Source organism: Mandrillus leucophaeus, unplaced genomic scaffold (genome assembly GCF_000951045.1).
Source record: "Mandrillus leucophaeus isolate KB7577 unplaced genomic scaffold, Mleu.le_1.0 Scaffold1197, whole genome shotgun sequence".
In the NCBI taxonomy this organism is placed as follows: domain Eukaryota; kingdom Metazoa; phylum Chordata; class Mammalia; order Primates; family Cercopithecidae; genus Mandrillus; species Mandrillus leucophaeus.
Window position 1 is genome coordinate 423,079 of NW_012100287.1, and position 19,737 is coordinate 442,815.

General features: G+C 37.9%; 1 protein-coding gene across 4 annotated transcripts in view; it reads left to right on the forward strand.

The window, feature by feature from the left end:
- Positions 1-19,737, forward strand: part of ANO6 (anoctamin 6) — a 247,446-nt gene that overhangs the window by 154,423 nt on the left and 73,286 nt on the right. For all 4 annotated transcript variants that reach the window (XM_011967396.1, XM_011967385.1, XM_011967376.1 and 1 more), the window contains 5 exons: positions 503-568; positions 1,507-1,794; positions 1,997-2,110; positions 4,117-4,232; positions 10,717-10,851. In XM_011967396.1, the coding sequence (XP_011822786.1) occupies positions 503-568; positions 1,507-1,794; positions 1,997-2,110; positions 4,117-4,232; positions 10,717-10,851 (719 nt within the window). The remainder of the gene's footprint in view (positions 1-502; positions 569-1,506; positions 1,795-1,996; positions 2,111-4,116; positions 4,233-10,716; positions 10,852-19,737) is intronic.

Sequence of the window (19,737 nt, forward strand, 5' to 3'; positions counted from 1 at the left end):
TTTGCCAAAATTGCCTGTGTTGTTTTATTTAATTTGGTCAAGATATGCAGGGATGACGCATACACATCCAGTAATTGAACCATTTGAATGGTATGGAAATCAAATTTTTAAAATCTGGGATCTTCAACTCTGAAAACTCGTATCAGTGAATAGGACTCAGAAAGCTCAATTTGTATGCTTTTGTGAGCCAAAAAGTACATGGGATTGTGTCAAAGCAGGATACTGTTATTTGCCTCAGATGATTGAAACCCCACCGGGACAGCCCAGGGCCTGCGAGGGTGCCAGGGCATCGAACTACCCTCCACGGCATTCTCTTGGGGATCCAACACTCACACGTCACCAGCAGCAAGAGCTGCTTCATTGCTTCTGTTCCATTTGGAGCTGATGAATTTCTTTTTCAGGTCCATGCTAGTTTGGTTTTGTTATTAATATTGTTTTAAAAAACGCCTTTTTCTGCCTTTGGTAAACTAAAGGTCTAACATATTCCAATTTCTTTTGACAGAGGAAAAGACAAGCATACGAATCTAACCTTATCTGTCATGGCCTGCAGTTAGAAGCAACAAGATCAGTAAGTATTGGTCCCTTTTCAGCCCTTGGCTGACCACTGTTCTTGGGCAGCTTCGTGCCACTTGGAATACTGGGGTGACATTGGAAACATGCAGCCCTGGCCACATCTTAGTCATAGACTGGGAGAGGAGTCAATCAAAATCTGCATTGTATAGAATGTATTCTTTTTTTCTGATCAAAACCAGCAGATCTTTTTTAATAGCCAACGAATTTTACAATGAATGCATGTATGAATGATTATTTTCTGCCTTTAAGAAACTTTTAAAAGCTTTTCTGTTATACAAAAAATAGTTTATGGTAAATATTAGGAAACATAAGAATAAGGAAAATAATCTGTATCTTAATGGTCCATAAATAATTTTGCAGTCCTTCTGAGCTGTTTTCCTCAAAAATATATATATATATACACATTTTTTATCTTTCAAAAAGGAGAAAATTACCACTTCACAGTTTTATAATTTCCTTTTTCCCTTTAATATGTAGCAAATGGATTTATGGCAATAAACATAATTCTTTGACATTTTTAACAGCCACATAATATGATATTGAACAGATAGACAATAGACAGTTCAAAGTTTAGAAAATTAAAATTTTTTCATTATGATAGCACTACAATGAATATTCTAGTGTTTTTACTTTGTCAATTATTTGGGTAGAGTGATAGACAAATAAGTTTGGTTTTCTTCATTTTATAAATTATTTTCATAGTTTTATAAACTGATTGTTTGAATTTCTTAATGATTCAAACCAAGAAATTGTCTTTAAAGCAAAAATTTTTGACGGTTTGCAAATCTATTTTTATTGTTATCTTCACTTTTAGTGGTGTTCTCTGTATTTTTTTTTTAAGCTACCAACAACATAAGAAAAATCTGTGTGTTTTAAAATTGTGAAAATAGTTGGTTTGGTTTCTTGTTCTGTGTTTTTATTTTTTCAATATAGGTTTTGGATGACAAGCTTGTATTTGTAAAAGTACATGCACCGTGGGAGGTGTTATGTACCTATGCTGAGATAATGCATATCAAATTGCCTCTGAAACCCAATGATCTGAAAAACCGGTCCTCGGCCTTTGGTACACTCAACTGGTTTACCAAAGTCCTCAGTGTAGATGAAAGCATCATCAAGCCAGAGCAAGAGTTTTTCACTGCCCCATTTGAGAAGAACCGGATGAATGATTTTTACATTGTTGATAGAGATGCTTTCTTCAATCCAGCCACCAGAAGCCGCATTGTAAGTCTAAACTACATTTAGTTGCTGTCTTGGGGTAATTTGGATCCTGCTGTTTTGTGGTTTGGTTGGTTTGGTTTTATTTTTAAAAACTACACAAAAAGAAAAGAAATATGCCAGCAGATTCATGTTACAGTAGTAAACAATGATTGGATTGGCTAGTTACACTGTATAAACCACATACTCTATTTTGGAATCTTTTTAGGTTTACTTCATCCTCTCTCGGGTCAAGTATCAACTGATAAACAATGTTAGCAAGTTTGGGATCAACAGACTTGTAAACTCTGGGATCTACAAGGCAGCTTTCCCACTCCATGATGTAAGTTAAAAGGCAAAAATGAACTAAAAGACCTTCTGTATACTCTGGTGTTGACAATAGCAAAGGGCTAACTTTCCTGACTGTAAGTTTCTTCCTCAATAAAATGAAGGGAACATACTGCAAGATTACAAGCTCATTTATGGTAAGAACCAGGTCTTTTGTTCACAGATGGATCCCAGTCATAAAGATACTCAGTTTTAAAGGAGCAAATGAATGAATGGACAGTACCTCTCTCACAGTTAATGTGTAAAGCAGTATAGATTAGCAGTTAATCCGTGTTAGCATTTCTGGGACCAAAATGCCTGCCCTGCCACTTTCTAGCTAGATGACCTTGTGAAAGTCATTTAGCCTTTCTTCCTCCATTTCTTCATCAATAAGCTGGGAATAAATTATAACCTACCTCCTAGAGTTGTTAAGAGCTTTAAATTAATCCATTAAATTAATCCAAATGTTAGTCCCTAGCATATAATAAATACTATTATAAGTGTTAGCTATTTTCATAATTACTAACAGATGTTATTATCAACCAAAAAAAATTAGTTCTTTGTCAGCAAAATACATGTTAGACCTTCTTATTTATCATTTTCTGTAACATAGACTTTACTTCCTCATTTGGAATATGATTTTCAAACTGTCCCCTGGAATATCCCTGGGCTTTTAAAAAGGCATCTGTCAGGGTGGTTGTGACAATGGCGTACCCCAGATTGTTGACATTTTTTTAAGGACTATATTCTGAGATTACGGCAACCCCTCAAATTCAAGAGTACTTCTCTAGCCGAGAACATCTCTCGTGAAATGAAATTTTTAAAATGTGACCACTGTAAATGCAGGGACATTTACAACTCCATCATTGAAATAAGTACTATATTATATTGCATTATTACTTTGTTATATTCACTATCAATTCATCTGACTCTGTAAGACCAAAGAAAGCAAAGACTGATACTGGTAATTGCTACTGTGTAGTACATGTATTTGTGGATAGACAATATTGAAATGTACTAAATAACATAATAAAACTAGGACACTAAACAGCAGCTTGACACACATGGAAAAGTAGAGAACAGGGAGCTGGGTGAAGTAAATACTGATCCTAAGAGACCCAATGTAGCCATCCAGCCTGAGAGTCCATGTGTTTTACTTTTGTACCCCACTGAATTTAGCTAATTGCGAATAGCAGGACATGAATTTTGAGGCTGCTTGCAAATAGCTGTCACGAATATTAATTTGGGGTGCCAAGGTTCTATAGCAGTTGACATTTGCTTTTGGCCAGGTCTTTTCCACTAAAGCCTCTTCTAATTGCAGTGATCCTGTATTCAGGCTAACAGATGGTCCCATGTGGTATTTGAGAGGGAGATGTGTGAAGGTCAGGGCCTATGCCCTGATTTGGCTGGGTGGTAATCTGGTTCTAGTGCCAGAAGAAGAAAAATGAGTTAGGAAAAAAGACAACTGGATTTAAGCAGGAAGTTTTGTTTCTTGAATAAGCTAAGTGTATAACATGATATCAAGCTTTGTTATTTTTTTTTCTATCTGTTATCACAGAATAACTGCTGAACTGGGGGCAAAGAAGCCTAGGTTTTAGAATTGACCCTGCTGTTAACCAGCCAAGGTCCTGGTTTCCCCATTGTCCGTGGAGAGGGGTGGGCTATCCCGTGTTCCTCTGGTGTAGTGATTTGGGCACTTGGGTGGCCCAATTTTTCATTGTGTAGGACTGCCCCCACTGAAAGCATTTTAAGCATCTCTGGGGCCCTCACAGAGTCCCTGCAGTGCTCCCCAGGAGTGTAACACCGAGTCATTCATCCTGCCCACATTCACAAATGACCCCCAAGGAGGCTAGTACCATGCCTGGTTAAGAATCACTAAAAATTAGATGGTATTTCCACCCCTTCCAGCAGGTGAGGACCCCTTATTCACAACTGACTATCAAATATTTGTATCACATTTAAGAAACAGATTTGTGAAAACATGATGATTATGGTGCTCACATGTTCCCTTCTGCATCACAGTGCAAATTCCGCCGTCAGTCAGAGGATCCCAGCTGCCCTAATGAACGGTACCTTCTGTACAGAGAATGGGCTCATCCTCGAAGCATATACAAAAAGCAGCCCTTGGATCTTATCAGGTGAGGGGTTGTAGGGAGTACTCCAGGGGGAGGCACTCAGTGTGTTACCCCACAGCATCTGAATGTGACAGTACTCATCAAGATTCTTGCCAGCTAAGGGAGCTGACCCAGAGTGCTGGGCTTCGTTGGCCAGGGTTTTTACTGAGGCTTAATTGTGTGGGCGTGATTAATTGAATCATTACCCATGTGGCTCAATCTCCAGTACCATCCTCTCCCTGGAAGATGGCCAGTAATATGTGGCTCAAAGCTCCAGTTCTCCAATCGTATGGTTGATCTTTCTAGCATGGCCAGCCTCCACCCTGAGTCATCTCATTAGCACAAACTCTCTAGAGGCCCACCATGAGCCACTTCACTGGCATAAACTATCAGGCATAGTCCTAGGGTTCCACCGTGAATAAAAAGGCACTCCTGTCTCTCAGGAAGTTCCAAGGGTTTAGAGGTTACCTCCCACCCAGGAACTGGGATGCAGACCCACCAAATTCCATATTGCACAGAAGTAAATGTTAGATGTAGCCTCTATTGTATGGTAAGACATATGCATTTTTACTCTTTTCTTGTGTCTGCTGCTAGGTTCTATTTCATTGTCTCCCACAAGATACAATGACTAGCTCAAGAGTTTTTCTTCCCAAAGTACGCTGTTGGTTTTCCTCCAGAAGCTTACATTGTTTGGGCAGTGCTGAGGATACTGGCTTGTGGGAGATAGACCAAGAACACCAATAAAATATGAAAATAAATAAACAGAATTTCTAATTGAAGTGAAGAAAATAGCAGAGCAATAGGATGGGAGGGCAGAGTGGGAAGTGAGTTTAGGGAGTTATCTTTGAGGAGGTGACATTTAAGCTGAGACCGGATTGTGAAGAGAAGTCAGTACTTTGAGGACTTGGGAGAAGTCCTTCTAGGAATAGGAGCAGCTTGTACAGTGGCTCTGAGATGCACACACATTTGGCAAGTTTGAGGAAATATCAAAGACCAGTGCTAGTGAGAAAGAGAATGATAAGACATGAAGTTAGAGGGGTGGCAGGAGTGCTGAAAAGAGTTTAGACTTTAATTGCAGTGAGAAGCAGTTGTAATATTTTAAATGTTTAAGTCATTGTATCCTATTCACAGTTTGCAAAGATAATGTGGAGAATGGATTATAAGGGGTACAGGAAGCAGGGAGACCACTAGGTAGGAGGCTGTTTGAGTGAGCCAGGCAAGAGACTGTGGGAGCAGATTTGGGATGTGTTTGGGGAGTCGAGTCAACAGGACTTGTTTATGGATTGCATGTGGAGAGTGAAGAGGAGAGGAGAATTAACTTCATGTCTGCCTGGGTCACGTACCTGTTTTTTTTATGGTGTCTCAGTGCCCCATGCACTTGCCACCTACTTGAGAAAACTACTAGACCTTAAAAGTGAAAGTTTTAAACAAATGAATATTTGTTTTGTTTTACATTTTCCATGGGAAATTTCAAATATATACAGAAATAGAGTATCATAGCGAGCCTGCATTCATCTGTCACCCAGCTCCAAAAATTATAAACTCATAGCTAATCTTGTTTCACTTTTACTCCCACTTCTTTCCCTCCCTACTCCACTGGATCATTTTGAAGCAGACTCCAAATGTCATATCATTTCATTAGCATCTATTTCTAAATAAGGTGTCTTTTAAACATAACCAGAATACCCCCTTTTGAAAAGGAAGGCTGGGTGAGGTGACTCATTCCTCTAATCCCAGCACTTTAGGAAGCTATGGCAGGAGGATCGCTTGAGGCCAGACTGAGCAACATAGCGAGATCCAGTCTTAAAAAAAAAAAAAAAAAGCCAGGCATGATGGCTTACACCTGTAGTCCCAGCTACTCAGGAGACTGAGATGGGAGAATTGCTCGAGCCCAGGAGTTTGAGGCTGCAGTAAGCTATGATTGTGCCACTGCATTCTAGGGCAACAGAGTAAGACCCTGTCTCCAAAAAAAAAAAAAAAATTAATATCATCAGATAATCAGGATTCAGATTTCCCTTATTGTCCCGAAAACAACTTAATGGTTTTTTAGTTCAAAGCAGGATCCAAACATGGTCCAGAGGTTGCAGTTAATACAATCTCTCAAATTTCTTCTGGTCTCAGTTTCACTGTTTATTTCTTGTTTTCCTTGCTGTTGTTGAAAGAATGCCTTGCATTCCCTGTTTTGCTGATTTCATTCTCTCCTGTGGTGTTGTTGAACATGTTCCTCTGTATTTGCTATGACTACATAATTTGTGTATTTGCATTAGCTAAGTAATTGGATCCTCATCTGGAAGCTTAATCTGATTGAGGTTAGATTTTATACAAGAATACATTATACGTGGAGTTAGGTACTTATATCAGAAGGTATATAATGTCCATTTGTCTCTCTTTTTTGTGATGATAGCATCTATCAACAATCATTGCTTAGATTCATTGTTTCATAAGAGATTTCTTTATTTTATGTGATCACACTTGGATTCCCTTGTCATTCAATCACCGAGATTACAGTCATGAAGAGGCACTTTCATTAACTCTGTTTACCCTGTAAAATAAGATTTTAAAAGATGTTTGTACATATGTAAATATTTGAGGTTGACATTCATGTGAAGTTTCCATTTTATTAATTTCCTTTTATGTTAAGCCAATAGCATCTGATGGCAGAGTGATGGGTTCTTAATCATTTTTTATGTGCTCTATTTTTTATTTATTTATTTATTTTTGCTTCAGTAAAGAAAATTTTGCGACTATTTTAAATATATTTTGCTAGGGGAAATGCATTTAACTGTCCCCTGTCCCTGGTCCACATGTTCTTTCCCTTCATTGCTTCTCACTAGTAACCCCTTGAACATTCAGGCTATTAAACCTCATCTGTGGTTCCCGCGGATTACTGAAGGGAAAATGGGCTCTTTCCATTTGGTTTCCCAAAAAGCAAACCAAACTGGAAACAGCAACCTATGGGAACCAGACTTTGCACAGGTGAAAAAGAAAAGTTTCCCTCCAAACTCCCATTTTTTACCCCCAGAGTAATAAAAGAAAATAGGGTATTCACAAGACAAGGGCAGGATCCTATAAGAAAGGATTGTTGTGAGAATAAAATCTAGCTCTTGGAAACTGAAAATGTGATTAGACAGAAAAACACCAATAGAAGCCATTAGAAAATGAAGTTGACGAAATTATGCAGAGCATAGAGCAAAATTTATAAAGGGATAGAAAAGGGGGAAAGGATAAAAAATTAGATCAGTCCAGGAGGTACAATGTATAAATAATAGGAGTGTGAGAAACCAGAGGATAAAAAATGCAGGGAAGAAATCTGAGAAGTACTTCCAGAGAAGTATCTGAAGAACTGAACATCATGAGTCTCTAGGTGGAAAGAGCCTGCTGAGTACCCAGCCTAGAGGATGAAAATAGAGCCACTGAGTTACTCCAACACGATGGCTCAGAACACTGGGGACAAAGAAGATCCTGCTAGCCTTTAGAAAGCAAAATGAAAAGAAAGTCATACAAAGGATCAAGACTCAAAAGCATTGTGCTTCTCAATGACACTACACACTAAAAGACAGCAGTGACTTCACATGTCTAAGGAAAGTTTGACCATATATGTGTAACTCTATGTTTGCTCAAACTGTTAAGTATGAGGAATTTTCACAGTTTAGATGTGCAAGGTAATGGAGGAGGTGCTCCACCAAGAAAGAAGACCTAAGAGTTAGTTAACAGGAAATGCCAGCACAAGAGAGAGGGACAGAGAGATCCCAGGTGACATAGTTCTGTGGCGGGGCTTGGAGAGTCATTAGTCAAGGTTGGAGGAGGTCTGAGGACATTTATTCAAGGAGTTGAAACTGATAGATGATCTCATGTGTTTGAAACTATTGAGAAAGTGACACATTAGGGGAGAGTCTGGGGTCGAATTGTTGATAAGTACACAAAACTAAGCAATGAGCCATCAAGACAATTATTAACTCTAGGGAGAACAAGATACTGAGCAGGGAGGAAAAAGTAATTATAGCAATGACTTGATTCAGCTGTGAATAGTGTTTATAGAATCATAATAATGTAAAGCAAGAATATGAATCTAACCAAAAGTTATATTGTAACTATGTGAGGATGGCAGGAATAGAGATGTGGATGTTTAGATGAGGCAAGGGGTTGAAAGAGAGCTTAATCCACGTCGTCCAGAATAGAAAGTCAATAGGTGATGCACCAAACTGAAAAATTAATAAGCAGCACTTCTTGCATGTTATTTAGAGATAGGAAAGTAAATATTCTAAGCATCAACTATAGGAGTTTAAAGTGACTGCTTCTGGGCAGCAGGAAATAGGTGAGGGGGTAGGGGACTGCTCCTTTTTATAACCAGCCTTCTAGAGCTATTAGACTATTTAATGACTATATACTTGTAATTTTGATTTTAAAAATCAAAGCTGAATTTTGTTAAATGGATTTTAAGAGTTGGGACTTACTTGGCAGAGAGGGACAATGATCAGAAAATATTACATTTGAAGGAATCCTCATTATTTCCAGCTTTTCAGCAAGAACTAAGAGACAGATTTCCTTTTAAGATTTGAAAAATCTTTCTGGCCTTGCTTACAATGTAACAGGCATGCCTTAGAAAGTATTGAACTCCTTGTCACAGTAAATAACCAAGCAGAGACTGCCTGACCAGCTCTTTAAACACAGCAGGATATTTTTTATTATTGGGAGGTTGGACCAGGCAACTTCTAAGATTCTTTCCAATTTAAATATGGCATTTCCAGGATGGATGGCTGATGAAAACTTATTACAGAGAGCATAACCAAAAAGAGGCCAAGGCATCTCGAATCCACGGCCAGACTTCTCTTCCGGGCTCTATCCTGAGCCTGCAATTTGCCTGCCTTCCGTGAGCTAGACAGCAAAGCTCCGGTCATGTGAAAATCACCACACTGTGTTCCTCCCATCTCCCGATTCCACCCTCAGGTCTGTCTCAGCTCTTCCTTTTTCCCTGTGAATGTGACCTACACCCAGGCCTGTGACCCATGGAGCTGGTCTCAGACCTTCCCTGTGAGTGCTGGTCCAGCCCAGGGATGTTCCTGTCTGAAGTCTCCCAGGACTCCAGGTTTTGCTCAGAGCTGAGTCCCCACAAGGCTAAGACCAAGGAGTTCAGCCCAGCTCCATACTGAGCCTGAAGTCTCACGCAGGCCTCAGAGTGAAGTAAATCTCCTTGTTCTACAGATCAAGATGAAGGCAGAAATGAGTCAGTCTTGGGGAATATCAGCAACATCAGCAGTCACCTGAACCGTCTCTTCATTCCTAAACTCTGCCTGACTGTACTTGACCTTCCTTTCAGGAACAATTCTGGCACTGCTTCTTGGTCAGCCTGCACTCTTTAATCTTGCCTACCTGGCCTCCCTTTACCCCAGAGTATACCATTAACCAGTTTTTAAAAATTAGGAAAAAATAGAAGAGCTAGATACAAGGAATACAGGGTGATGGGTTTCTCAGTCATATGCATCCTGCCTTCTTTCATTCTTACATAAGTTTTGCAAAAATTTTGGTCAGAGAGACTTCCACTACAGATTAGTATTATTATTTTTCCTATTATTATTGCAGTTGCCCCTTGAACAACGCAGGGGTAGGGCACTGACACCCCCACACACATACAGTCGAAAACCTGCATATAAATTTTGACTCCCCTTAAACTTTTAATGGTCTGCTGTTGACTGGAAGTCTTACCAATAACATGAACGATCAGTTAACACATATTTTGAATGTTACATGTATCATATACTATATTCTTGCAATAAAGCTAGAGAAAAGAATGTTGTTAAGAAATCATAAGAGTATATTTACCATTCACTAAATGGAAATAGATCATCATAAAGGTCTTCATCCTTGTCTTCACATTGAGTACGCTGAGGAGGAGGAAAAAGAGGAGGGTTATTCTTGCTGTCTCAGGGGTGACAGAGTGGGAAGAGGTGGAGGAAGTGGAAGGGGAGGCAGGAGAGGCAGGCACACTAGCTTTATCTTTTATTGAAAAAAAAAAATCCACATCTAAGTGGACCCATGCAGTTCAAACCTGTGTTGTTTAAGGCTCAACTGTATTTGTGATTTACGTTACATTTCTTCCAAGGAACTTCCCTAGTTAAGTAAAAGCAAATAACTGAGCAGATTGTTCATGTTCATTTGTCTCATGCATATAAAGAACAGTCTTTTGGAGAATGTGTAAAATAGTGCTGATCTTTACAAAGAATGATAGTAATACTCTGTATTTATTCCATAATCAGCATTTTTCTCTTCCTTGCTGTATTTTAATATACTTTCACCAGGCAAACCAGCAATAGTGATCAGTTCTTCTATAATGTGTAATACACTTTTTGTTTCATAGAATTCAGGGTCTGCTATGAAAATGAATGTTTTAAGGGTGAATCGAGTCAGGTTTAAGCTTAAAGCCTCCTTTATTTAAAATCAGAAATTAATATTAGGATGAAGCTGCAGAGTAATTATTTGTATCTTCTAAAAATAATTTGTCTTTCTTCAGGAAATATTATGGAGAGAAGATTGGAATCTACTTTGCTTGGCTGGGCTATTACACTCAGATGCTTCTCCTGGCCGCAGTCGTAGGAGTGGCTTGCTTTCTCTATGGATATCTTAATCAAGATAACTGTACATGGAGGTAACCTCTGTTTATTCCTTGTTGCCATGCTGAAAAGTTTGTTAGACATAAAATTATTTTCATGATCTTAAACTGTTTTGGTAAGACAAGACTGACTGGAGAACACTCATTGCTTGGATGATATATCCCTTTTGTTCTGAGCATAATAACTAAGTGAAATGGAAAAATTTTTTTCTTAGATAATCCAACCCAGTTTCTGACAGGAATGTTACTCCTAGGAAACACTCCAATATTTTAAGACAATATTTTGTTTGAAAAAGGAAGGAGGACTGGAGGCGGGAGGATTGCCCTTGAACTTTTGGCCCCCAGAGGAATGTACACTCAGCCCTGCAGATGTGAGCCAACAGCAGCTCTGATTTCTTCAGGGTTCCACTGGGAAAATTAGTGGGGTTTTTGTTTTTTGTTTTGTTTTACTTTTAGAAATGACTTCTTAATATATACTAAAAAGTGCTTGCTTAAAAACTCAGTAGTTGTTTTGGTTTTTATGTTAAAAAAAAATAGTTCATACAATGTTTTAAAAAATGTAATCAAAAATTAATTTGTGCTGAGGTTGAAATTCAGACACCAGCTGCACTGTCTAAAGGGATATATGTGGGTGCCAGAGCACTCTGAATTTCACCATCACTGTTCTGAATGGTATTATTAGACCTCTGCTTTTGGTGGTCTCAACTTCCAGCAGGGATGTAGCAGGGAACCAGGCATTTTCTCTTGATCATCTGGCCACTATCCAGGTGTGCCAGCCAGATCAAAATTTCTGGGCACCAGCAATGAGCTGATAACCAAATTTTTCAAGCCCCAAGCATGTCAGCGTGCTCCTGAGGTAGGTTGCTTACATGGCAGCCCTGATGAATAGACATAATTACCCTTCGATTTAACAGAGGATTCTGAGCGTGTTGTACCCATTATGGCTTCGTAGCTCAAAAGCTGCAGATGGCTTTAAAGTACTCTTCCCTCCTCACTGAAAAAGAGTTTTGGGCCAAAGGCCGAATGTTGTTACCTTTTCTCTAAATTCATCTTCAACTTCTCTGTTGGGTTGTACATTGTTCTAGTTTAAAAAAAAAAAAAATCTCAAAAATACATTTCAAAGTGCAAAAGTTGCATTTTTATAAGGTCCTCATGGGTTGTTCTTGTTAAAACTCGTTTTACGAAATCACCGTGATAGTTACACCACATATTTCCTAGCATTTCACAGAGATTAATTTGCAGAAAATGGAGGGAAGTTCTTGGGGATATACTGCCTGTGCTCAAAACTATTTGACTTTAATTTTTTATGAGATATCTGTAAAATATATACATTATAAATATTTTCAGTTACTTTTATAGTTTCTATCAAATGCCCATTTGAAGCTGATGCCCCTCTTTTTTTTTTTTTTTTTTGAGGCAGAGTCTCGCTCTGTCACCCAGGCTGGCGTGCAGTGGCATGATCTCAGCTCACTGCAACCTCCACCTCCCGGGTTCAAGCGATACTCCTGCCTCAGCCTCCTAAGTAGCTGGGATTACAGGCGCCTGCCACCAAACCCGGCTAATTTTTGTATTTTTAGTAGAGACAGGGTTTCACCATGTTGGCCAGGCTGGTCTCAAACTCCTGACCTCAAGTGATCCGCCTGCCTCGACCTCCCAAAGTGCTGAGATTACAGGTGTGAGCCACTGTGCCCAGCCCTTATGCCCCTTTAAAAAATAACAGCTATATACAGATATTATTTATATACCATAAAATGCCCTTTTTAAAGTGCACAATTCAGGTGTGCCCCTTTCCCTTAGCCCCTGGCAACCACTAATCTATTTGCTTTCTGTTTCTAGGGATTTACCTATTCTGGACATTTCATAAAAGCATTTAAATATTTTAAATGTTTTCTATTCTTGTGAATCTACTCAGTATGTAATAAAATTGAAAATATTAAAAATTTGTAAACAATTCAGGTATTTTAAGTGCATTCACCAAGTTGTGATCACCACCATCTAATTCTAGAACATTTTTATTGCCCTCAAAAGAAACCAGTGCCCATTAGCACTCACTCCCTAAACCCTTTCCCTTGGCCCCTGGCAGCCACCAATCTACTTCCTGTTTCTATGGATTTGCCTGTTCTGAACATTTCATAAAAGTGGAACTATACAGTATAAGGCCTTTTGTAACTGTCTTCTTTCATTTCACCTACTCTTTGAGGTTCATCCATGTTGTAGCATGTATCAGTACTTCATTCCTTTTTTGTGGCCAAATAACATCCCATTATATGTATAAACTGCATTGTTTATTCATTAATTGATAGACATTTTGGTTGTTTCTACTCATTGGCTATTATGAATAATTCTGCTATGAACATTCATGGACAAGTGTTGGTGGGGACACATGGTTTCATATCTCTTGAGAATATAACGAAGAATGGAATTGTTGGAATATACAGTAACTGTAGGTTTAACATTTTGAGGAGCTGCCATAGTATTTTCCAAAGTGACTGCATATTCTGCCTGCAGTGTATGAGGATACTAATGTCTTCACATCCTCATCAGCACTTAAAAAAAAAAAAGCCATTCTAGTTGTTATGAAGTGGTATGTCATTGCAGTTTTGACTTTGTTTTCTCTAATGCCTACTGATGGTGAGCATCTTCTCATGTGTTTGTCATTTGTATAGCTTCTTTGGAGAAATGTTCGTTCAAATCCTTTGCCTATTTTAATTGTGTTGTCTTTCTATTGTTGAGTTGTAAGCATTTTTTACATATTTGGGATAGAAGTCCCTTATTGTATATTGTCTTAGTCTGTTTGTGCCGCTGTAACGCAGGACCACAGACCAGGTAATTTGTAAAGAATAGAAATTTATTTTTCATAGTTACAGAGACTGGAAATTCCAAAATCAAGTTGCCAGCATGTGGTGTCTGGTGAGGGCTGCATCCTCTGGAGGAGAGGAATGCTGCGTCTTCACATAGCAGAAGGCATAAGGGCAAGTGGGGAGAACTTCTTTCATCAACTCCTTTTATAAGGGCACCTAATACCATTCATGAGGTACAAGCCCTCATGGCCTAATCGCTTGTTAAAGTCTTCACCTCTTAATACTACCACACTGGCAATACCTAAATTGGAAGAGACATATTCAAACCATAGCAGATACACTGAAAATATTTTCTCCTATTCTGTGGATTGTGTTTTCACTTTCTTAATAGTATTCTTTGAAACAAAATTATGTTTAATTTTGATGACCTCTAGTTTACCTTTTATTCTGTTATTTGTGCTTTTGGTGTCATGTCTTAGAAACCATTCGGAATCCAAAGTCATGAAGTTTTTTTTAACATTTATCTTCTAAGAGTTTTATGGATGTAGGTCTATGATTTATTTTAATTTTTGTACCTGGTATGAGATAGAGTCCTACTCTGTCATTTTCTATGTGTATATCTGGTATACCAGCACCATTTTTGAAAAGACTGTTCTCTGTTGAATTATCTTGGCACCCTTGTTGAAAAGCAGTTGGCCAAAAATTTAAGAGTTTGTTTATAGACTCTCAGTTGTTTTCCGTTGATCTGCATGTCTGCATTTGATGCAAGTACCACACTTTATTGATCACTGTAACTTTGTAGTCAGTTTTGAAATTGGAAACTTCACATTTTCATTTTTCTTTTTCAAGACTGTTTTGGCTATTCTGGGTCTTTTGCATTTCCATGTGAATTTTAGGATCAGCTTGTCTATTTCTGCAAAAAAAAAAAAAAAAACCACCTGGAATTTTGATAAGAATAATGTTGATTCCATAGGTCAGTTTGGAGAGTATTGCCGTCTTAATAATATTAAGTCTTTTAATCCATGAACACAGGATGTCTTTTCATTTATTTAGGTCTTTCATTTCTATCAACAATATTTTATAGTTTCAGTGTATAAGTCTCATACTTCTTTTTTCTCTTAAATTTATTCTAAGTACATGTTCTTTTGATGCTATTATAAATTGTTTCCTTAATTTTTGGATTACCTATTGTAGTGTATAGAAATGTAATTGCTTTTTTTAATATACTGATTTTTATGTGTGTCCTGCAACCTTGCTAAACTGGCTTATTTGCTCTAATAGTATTTTGGATGGATTCCTTAGGATTTTTATATACAATGTTATACTGTCAGTGAACAGAAGTAGTTTTACTTCTTCCTTTCCAATTTGGAGGCCTTTATTTTTTCTTACTTAGTTGTCCTGACTAGATCCTCCTATATAATGATCTTAAGAGGAAAGCATTCAGTCTTTGACCATTAAGTATGATATTAGCTGTGAGTTTTTTTGTTGATACTCTTTATCAGGTTAGGAAAATTCTATTCCTAGTTTTTGAGTGTTTTTAATCATGGAAGGGTGTTGGATTTTGCCAGATGCTCTTTCTGTGTCTATTGACATTATCTTGTGTGTAGTTTTTGTTCATTATTCTATTAATATGGTATATTACAAGAATTGATGATTTTTGTACTTTGAATCCTCCTTGCATTCCTGGACAGATCCCACTTGGTCATAGTATGTGGTACTTATTATATGTTGCAGGATTTGGTTTTTTAGTATTTTATTGGAGATTTTTCCATCTATATTTGTAAGAGATATTAGGTCTCTAGTTTTCTTATGTTGTCTTTGGTTTTGGTATCATCACAATACTAGTCACATAGCATGAGTTGAGAAGTGTTCCCTCTTCTTTGCATTTAAAAGAGATTATGAAACATTGGTGTTAATTCTTCTCATCAGTGAAACCATCTGAGACTGGGCTTTTCTTTGCAGGAATTTTTTTTTTCTGCTAGTCCATTCTCTTTATTTGTTGAAAATAGGTCTATTCAAGTTTTCTATTGTTGCTTGAGCTAGCTTAAGTAGTTCATATTTTTCTAGGAATTCATCCATTTTATCTAGGTTGTCTAATTTGTTGGCTTATAATTATGCATAGTATCCCCTTATAATCCTTTTTGTTTTTGTAGGAGTAACAGTAATGTTTCCCCTTTCATTTTTGATTTTAACTATTTGAGTCTTCTCTTTTATCTTTATCGGCCTAGCTAAGTTTGCCAATTTTGTTATCTTTTCAAGGAACCAACTTTGTTTTGTTGTTTTTTTTTAACTTTTCTGTCCTCTGTTTCTTTTATTTCCATTTGTTGGCTTTTGATTTTAATATTTAGTTCGTGTATATTTAATGTAATTACTCATGAAGTAGGAGTTACATCTGCGATTTTGCTATTTGTTTTTCATGTGTCTTTTGTCCCTTGTTTTTCTATTCCTTCATTACTACTTTTTTGTGTGTTAAATATTTCTAGTATGTCATTCTAATTCCATTGTTGTTTCTTTATTGTTTTTTAGTGGCTTCTCTGGGGATTATAATTAACATCTTAATTTAAAATAATATAGTTAAATATTATTTGAAATTGTAATTTCAAATAGTATACAAAAACTTTACTTTGGTATAAATCTGTTCCTTCTCTACTCCTTTGTGGTATTATCATCATGCAAATTACAACTCAATGCATTATAAGCTCACCAACAGTTTAATAATTGTTGCTTTGTGTCTTTTAAATAAGATAGAAGAAAATAGTGACATACAAAAATATGCTTACACTGCTTTTTATATTTATATATGTAGTTAGCTCTATTACTGCTTTTTATTTCTTGAGGTGGATTTGAGTTACTGTCAAGTGTCTATTTAAGCCTGAAGGACTCTCTTAGTATATGTTAAGTGTTTCTTGTCCGTAATGCTTGGGACCAGAAGCGTTTCAGATTTCAGATTTTTTTTCAGATTTTGGAAAATTTGCATTATACTTACCATTTGAGCATCCCAAATCCAAAATGCTCCAGTGAAGATTTTCCTTGAGTATTATGTCAGCACTTGAAAAGTTTTAGATTTTGGAGCATTTCAAATTCAGGTTTTGGGCTTAAAGGTGTTTAACCTGGGCTGGGCACAGTGGCTCATGCCTGTAATCCCAGCACTTTGGGAGGCTGAGGCCAGTGGATCATGAGGTCAGGAGTTCGAGACCATCCTAGCTAACACAGTAAAACCCCATCTCTACTAAAAATACAAAAAATTAGCCAGGTGTGGTGGCACATGCCTGTGGTCCCAACTACTCAGGAGGCTGAGGCAGGGGAATTGCTTGAACCCAGGAGGCAGAGGTTGCAATGAGCTGAAGTCATGCCACTGCACTCTAGCCTGGGTGACAGAGCATGAGACTGTGTCTCAAAAAAAATAAAATAAATAAGGTATAATCTGTCTAGGGCAGGTGATATGGTTTGGCTGTGTCCTCACTCAAATCTCATCTCAAATTGTAGCTCCTGTAATTCCCACATATTGTAGGAGTGACCTGGTGGGAGATAATTGAATCATGGGAGTGGTTTTCCCCATATTGTTCTCATGGTAGTGAATAAGTTTCACAAGATCTGATGGTTTTATAATGGGAAACCCATTTCACTTGACTCTCATTCTTTCTTGCCTGCCTCCATATAAGACATGCCTTTTGCCTTCTGCCATGATTGTGAGGCCTTCCCAGCCATGTGGAACTGTGAGTCTGTTAAACCTCTTTTTATTTTTAGGTGAACCAGTCTCAGGTATGTCTTTATCAGCAGTGTGAAAACGGACTAATACAGCAAGTCTGTGCCAACAACAGATTCTTTCAGATTTTATCTGGGAATGTCTTAATTTCTCCATTTTTGAAGGATGGGTTTGCTGGAGATAGAATACTCGGTTGACAGTCCTTCTTTCAGCACTTTGAATGTATCATCCCACTGCCTCTGGCCTCCATGATTTCTGTGAAAAGTTAGCTGTTAATCTTACTGAGGACCCTTTATATGTGATGAATCACTTTTCTCTTTCTGCTGTCACCATTCTTTGCCGTGTTTTCTTTATCTTTGTCTTTAAACACTTTGAATATGATACTCCTCGGTTTAGATCTCTTTGAGTTTATCCTACATGGAATTTGTTGAGTTTGCTGGATGTGCAAAATAGTGTTTTCATTAAATGTGGGAAGTTTTCAGCCACTGATTATTATTTCCGTTTCTCTCCTTTTTTCTCTGGGACTTCTATAATGTATGTGTTGGTATATTTGATGGTGTCCCACTAATTTCTGAGACTGTGTTCCTTTGTCCTCTTTCCTTTTTTGTTCCATTTCTCAGACTGGATAATCTTAATAGACCTAGCTTTCAGTTTGCTGATTCTTCTGCTATTTCATATCTGCCGAGGAGCCCTTCTAATGAGTTTTTTATTTTAGTTATTGTACTTTGCTAATTGGGTTTTTTTTTGTTTTTTTTTTTTTTTGAGACGGAGTCTCGCTCTGTCGCCCAGGCTGGAGTGCAGTGGCCGGATCTTAGCTCACTGCAAGCTCCGCCTCCCGGGTTCACGCCATTCTCCTGCCTCAGCCTCCTGAGTAGCTGGGACTACAGGCGCCCACCACCTCACCCGGCTAGTTTTTTGTATTTTTTTTTAGTAGAGACGGGGTTTCACCGTGTTAGCCAGGATGGTCTCAATCTCCTGACCTCGTGATCCGCCCGTCTCAGCCTCCCAAAGTGCTGGGATTACAGGCTTGAGCCACTAATTGGTTATTTTTAGTAATTCCTATCTCTATTGATATTCTTTTTGTCATGCTTCCTTTAATTCTTTAGGCAAGATTTCCTTTAGTTCTCCAAATACGTATAATTGCTAAATATAAAAAGTCTTCATGTAATAAATGCAATATCTGGGTGTCCTCAGGGACAGTTTTACCTACTGCTTTTTCCTGTGTTAGGACCATACTTTTCAGTTTCTTGGTGTGTCTTGTAATTTTACGTTGAGAACTGGACATTTTAAGTATTATAATGTAGCAAATCTGGAAATCAGATATTTTCCCTCTTCAGAGTTTGTTGTTGCTTCTGTTTATTATTATCACTGCTACTGCTTCTTCCCTTTGTTTAGTTACTTTCCTGAACTACTTGTCTTTGTCATGTGTGACCATTGCAGTCTGTGTTCAATAAGATTTGTTGTTAGCTAATGATTGGATTAGCTAGTAATTGCATTAAATGCCTACTACCAGTAATTTTCGTTTCTCTGCCTTTGCCTCATGGCTCTGTGTGCATGTGTATTGAGGAATGTGTTTAATGCTCTAGCAGGTAGTTTTCAGTTCTTCCTTAGCTTTTCCTTCTTGCCAATGCAGAACCTCAAAGTCAGTCAGAGGTGAGGGATTAAGGTTTTCTCAGGTCTTTCTTGGCCATGTGCACTATCCTACACATGTGCATGGCCTTCTGCAATCTCAGAAATATGTTGGAACTTTCTAGAGCCCGCTGTGCACATCTCATTTCCTAATTTTTCCTTTTAAGTTCTTTCGTTGACCACTTGTTAACCTCTACTGGTATCACTGCCTCAGGCAGCTACAATGTGAAATAATGCTTGCCAATCGCTTTCAACAGACACTTTGGTGATAGTGCTGTTCACAATATGAGCTCTGAGTATGAGGTTTGAAACGAATGACAAAACATTCATATACACCAATAACAGAGAGCCAAATCATTAGTGAAATCCCATTCACAATTGCTTCAAAGAGAATAAAATACCTAGGAATCCAACTTACAAGGCATGTGAAGGACCTCTTCAAGGAGAACTACAAACCACTGCTCAATGAAATAAACGAGGACACAAACAAATGGAAGAACATTCCATGCTCATGGATAGGAATAACCAATATCGTGAAAATGGCCATACTGCCCAAGGTAATTTATAGATTCAATGCCATCCCCATTAAGCTACCAATGACTTTCTTCACAGAATTGGAAAAAACTGCTTTAAAGTTCATATGGAACCAAAAAAGAGGCTGCATTGCCAAAACAGTCCTAAGCCAAAAGAACAAAGCTGGAAGCATCACGCTACCTGACTTCAAACTATACTACAAGGCTACAGTAACCAAAACAGCATGGTACTGGTACCAAAACAGAGATATAG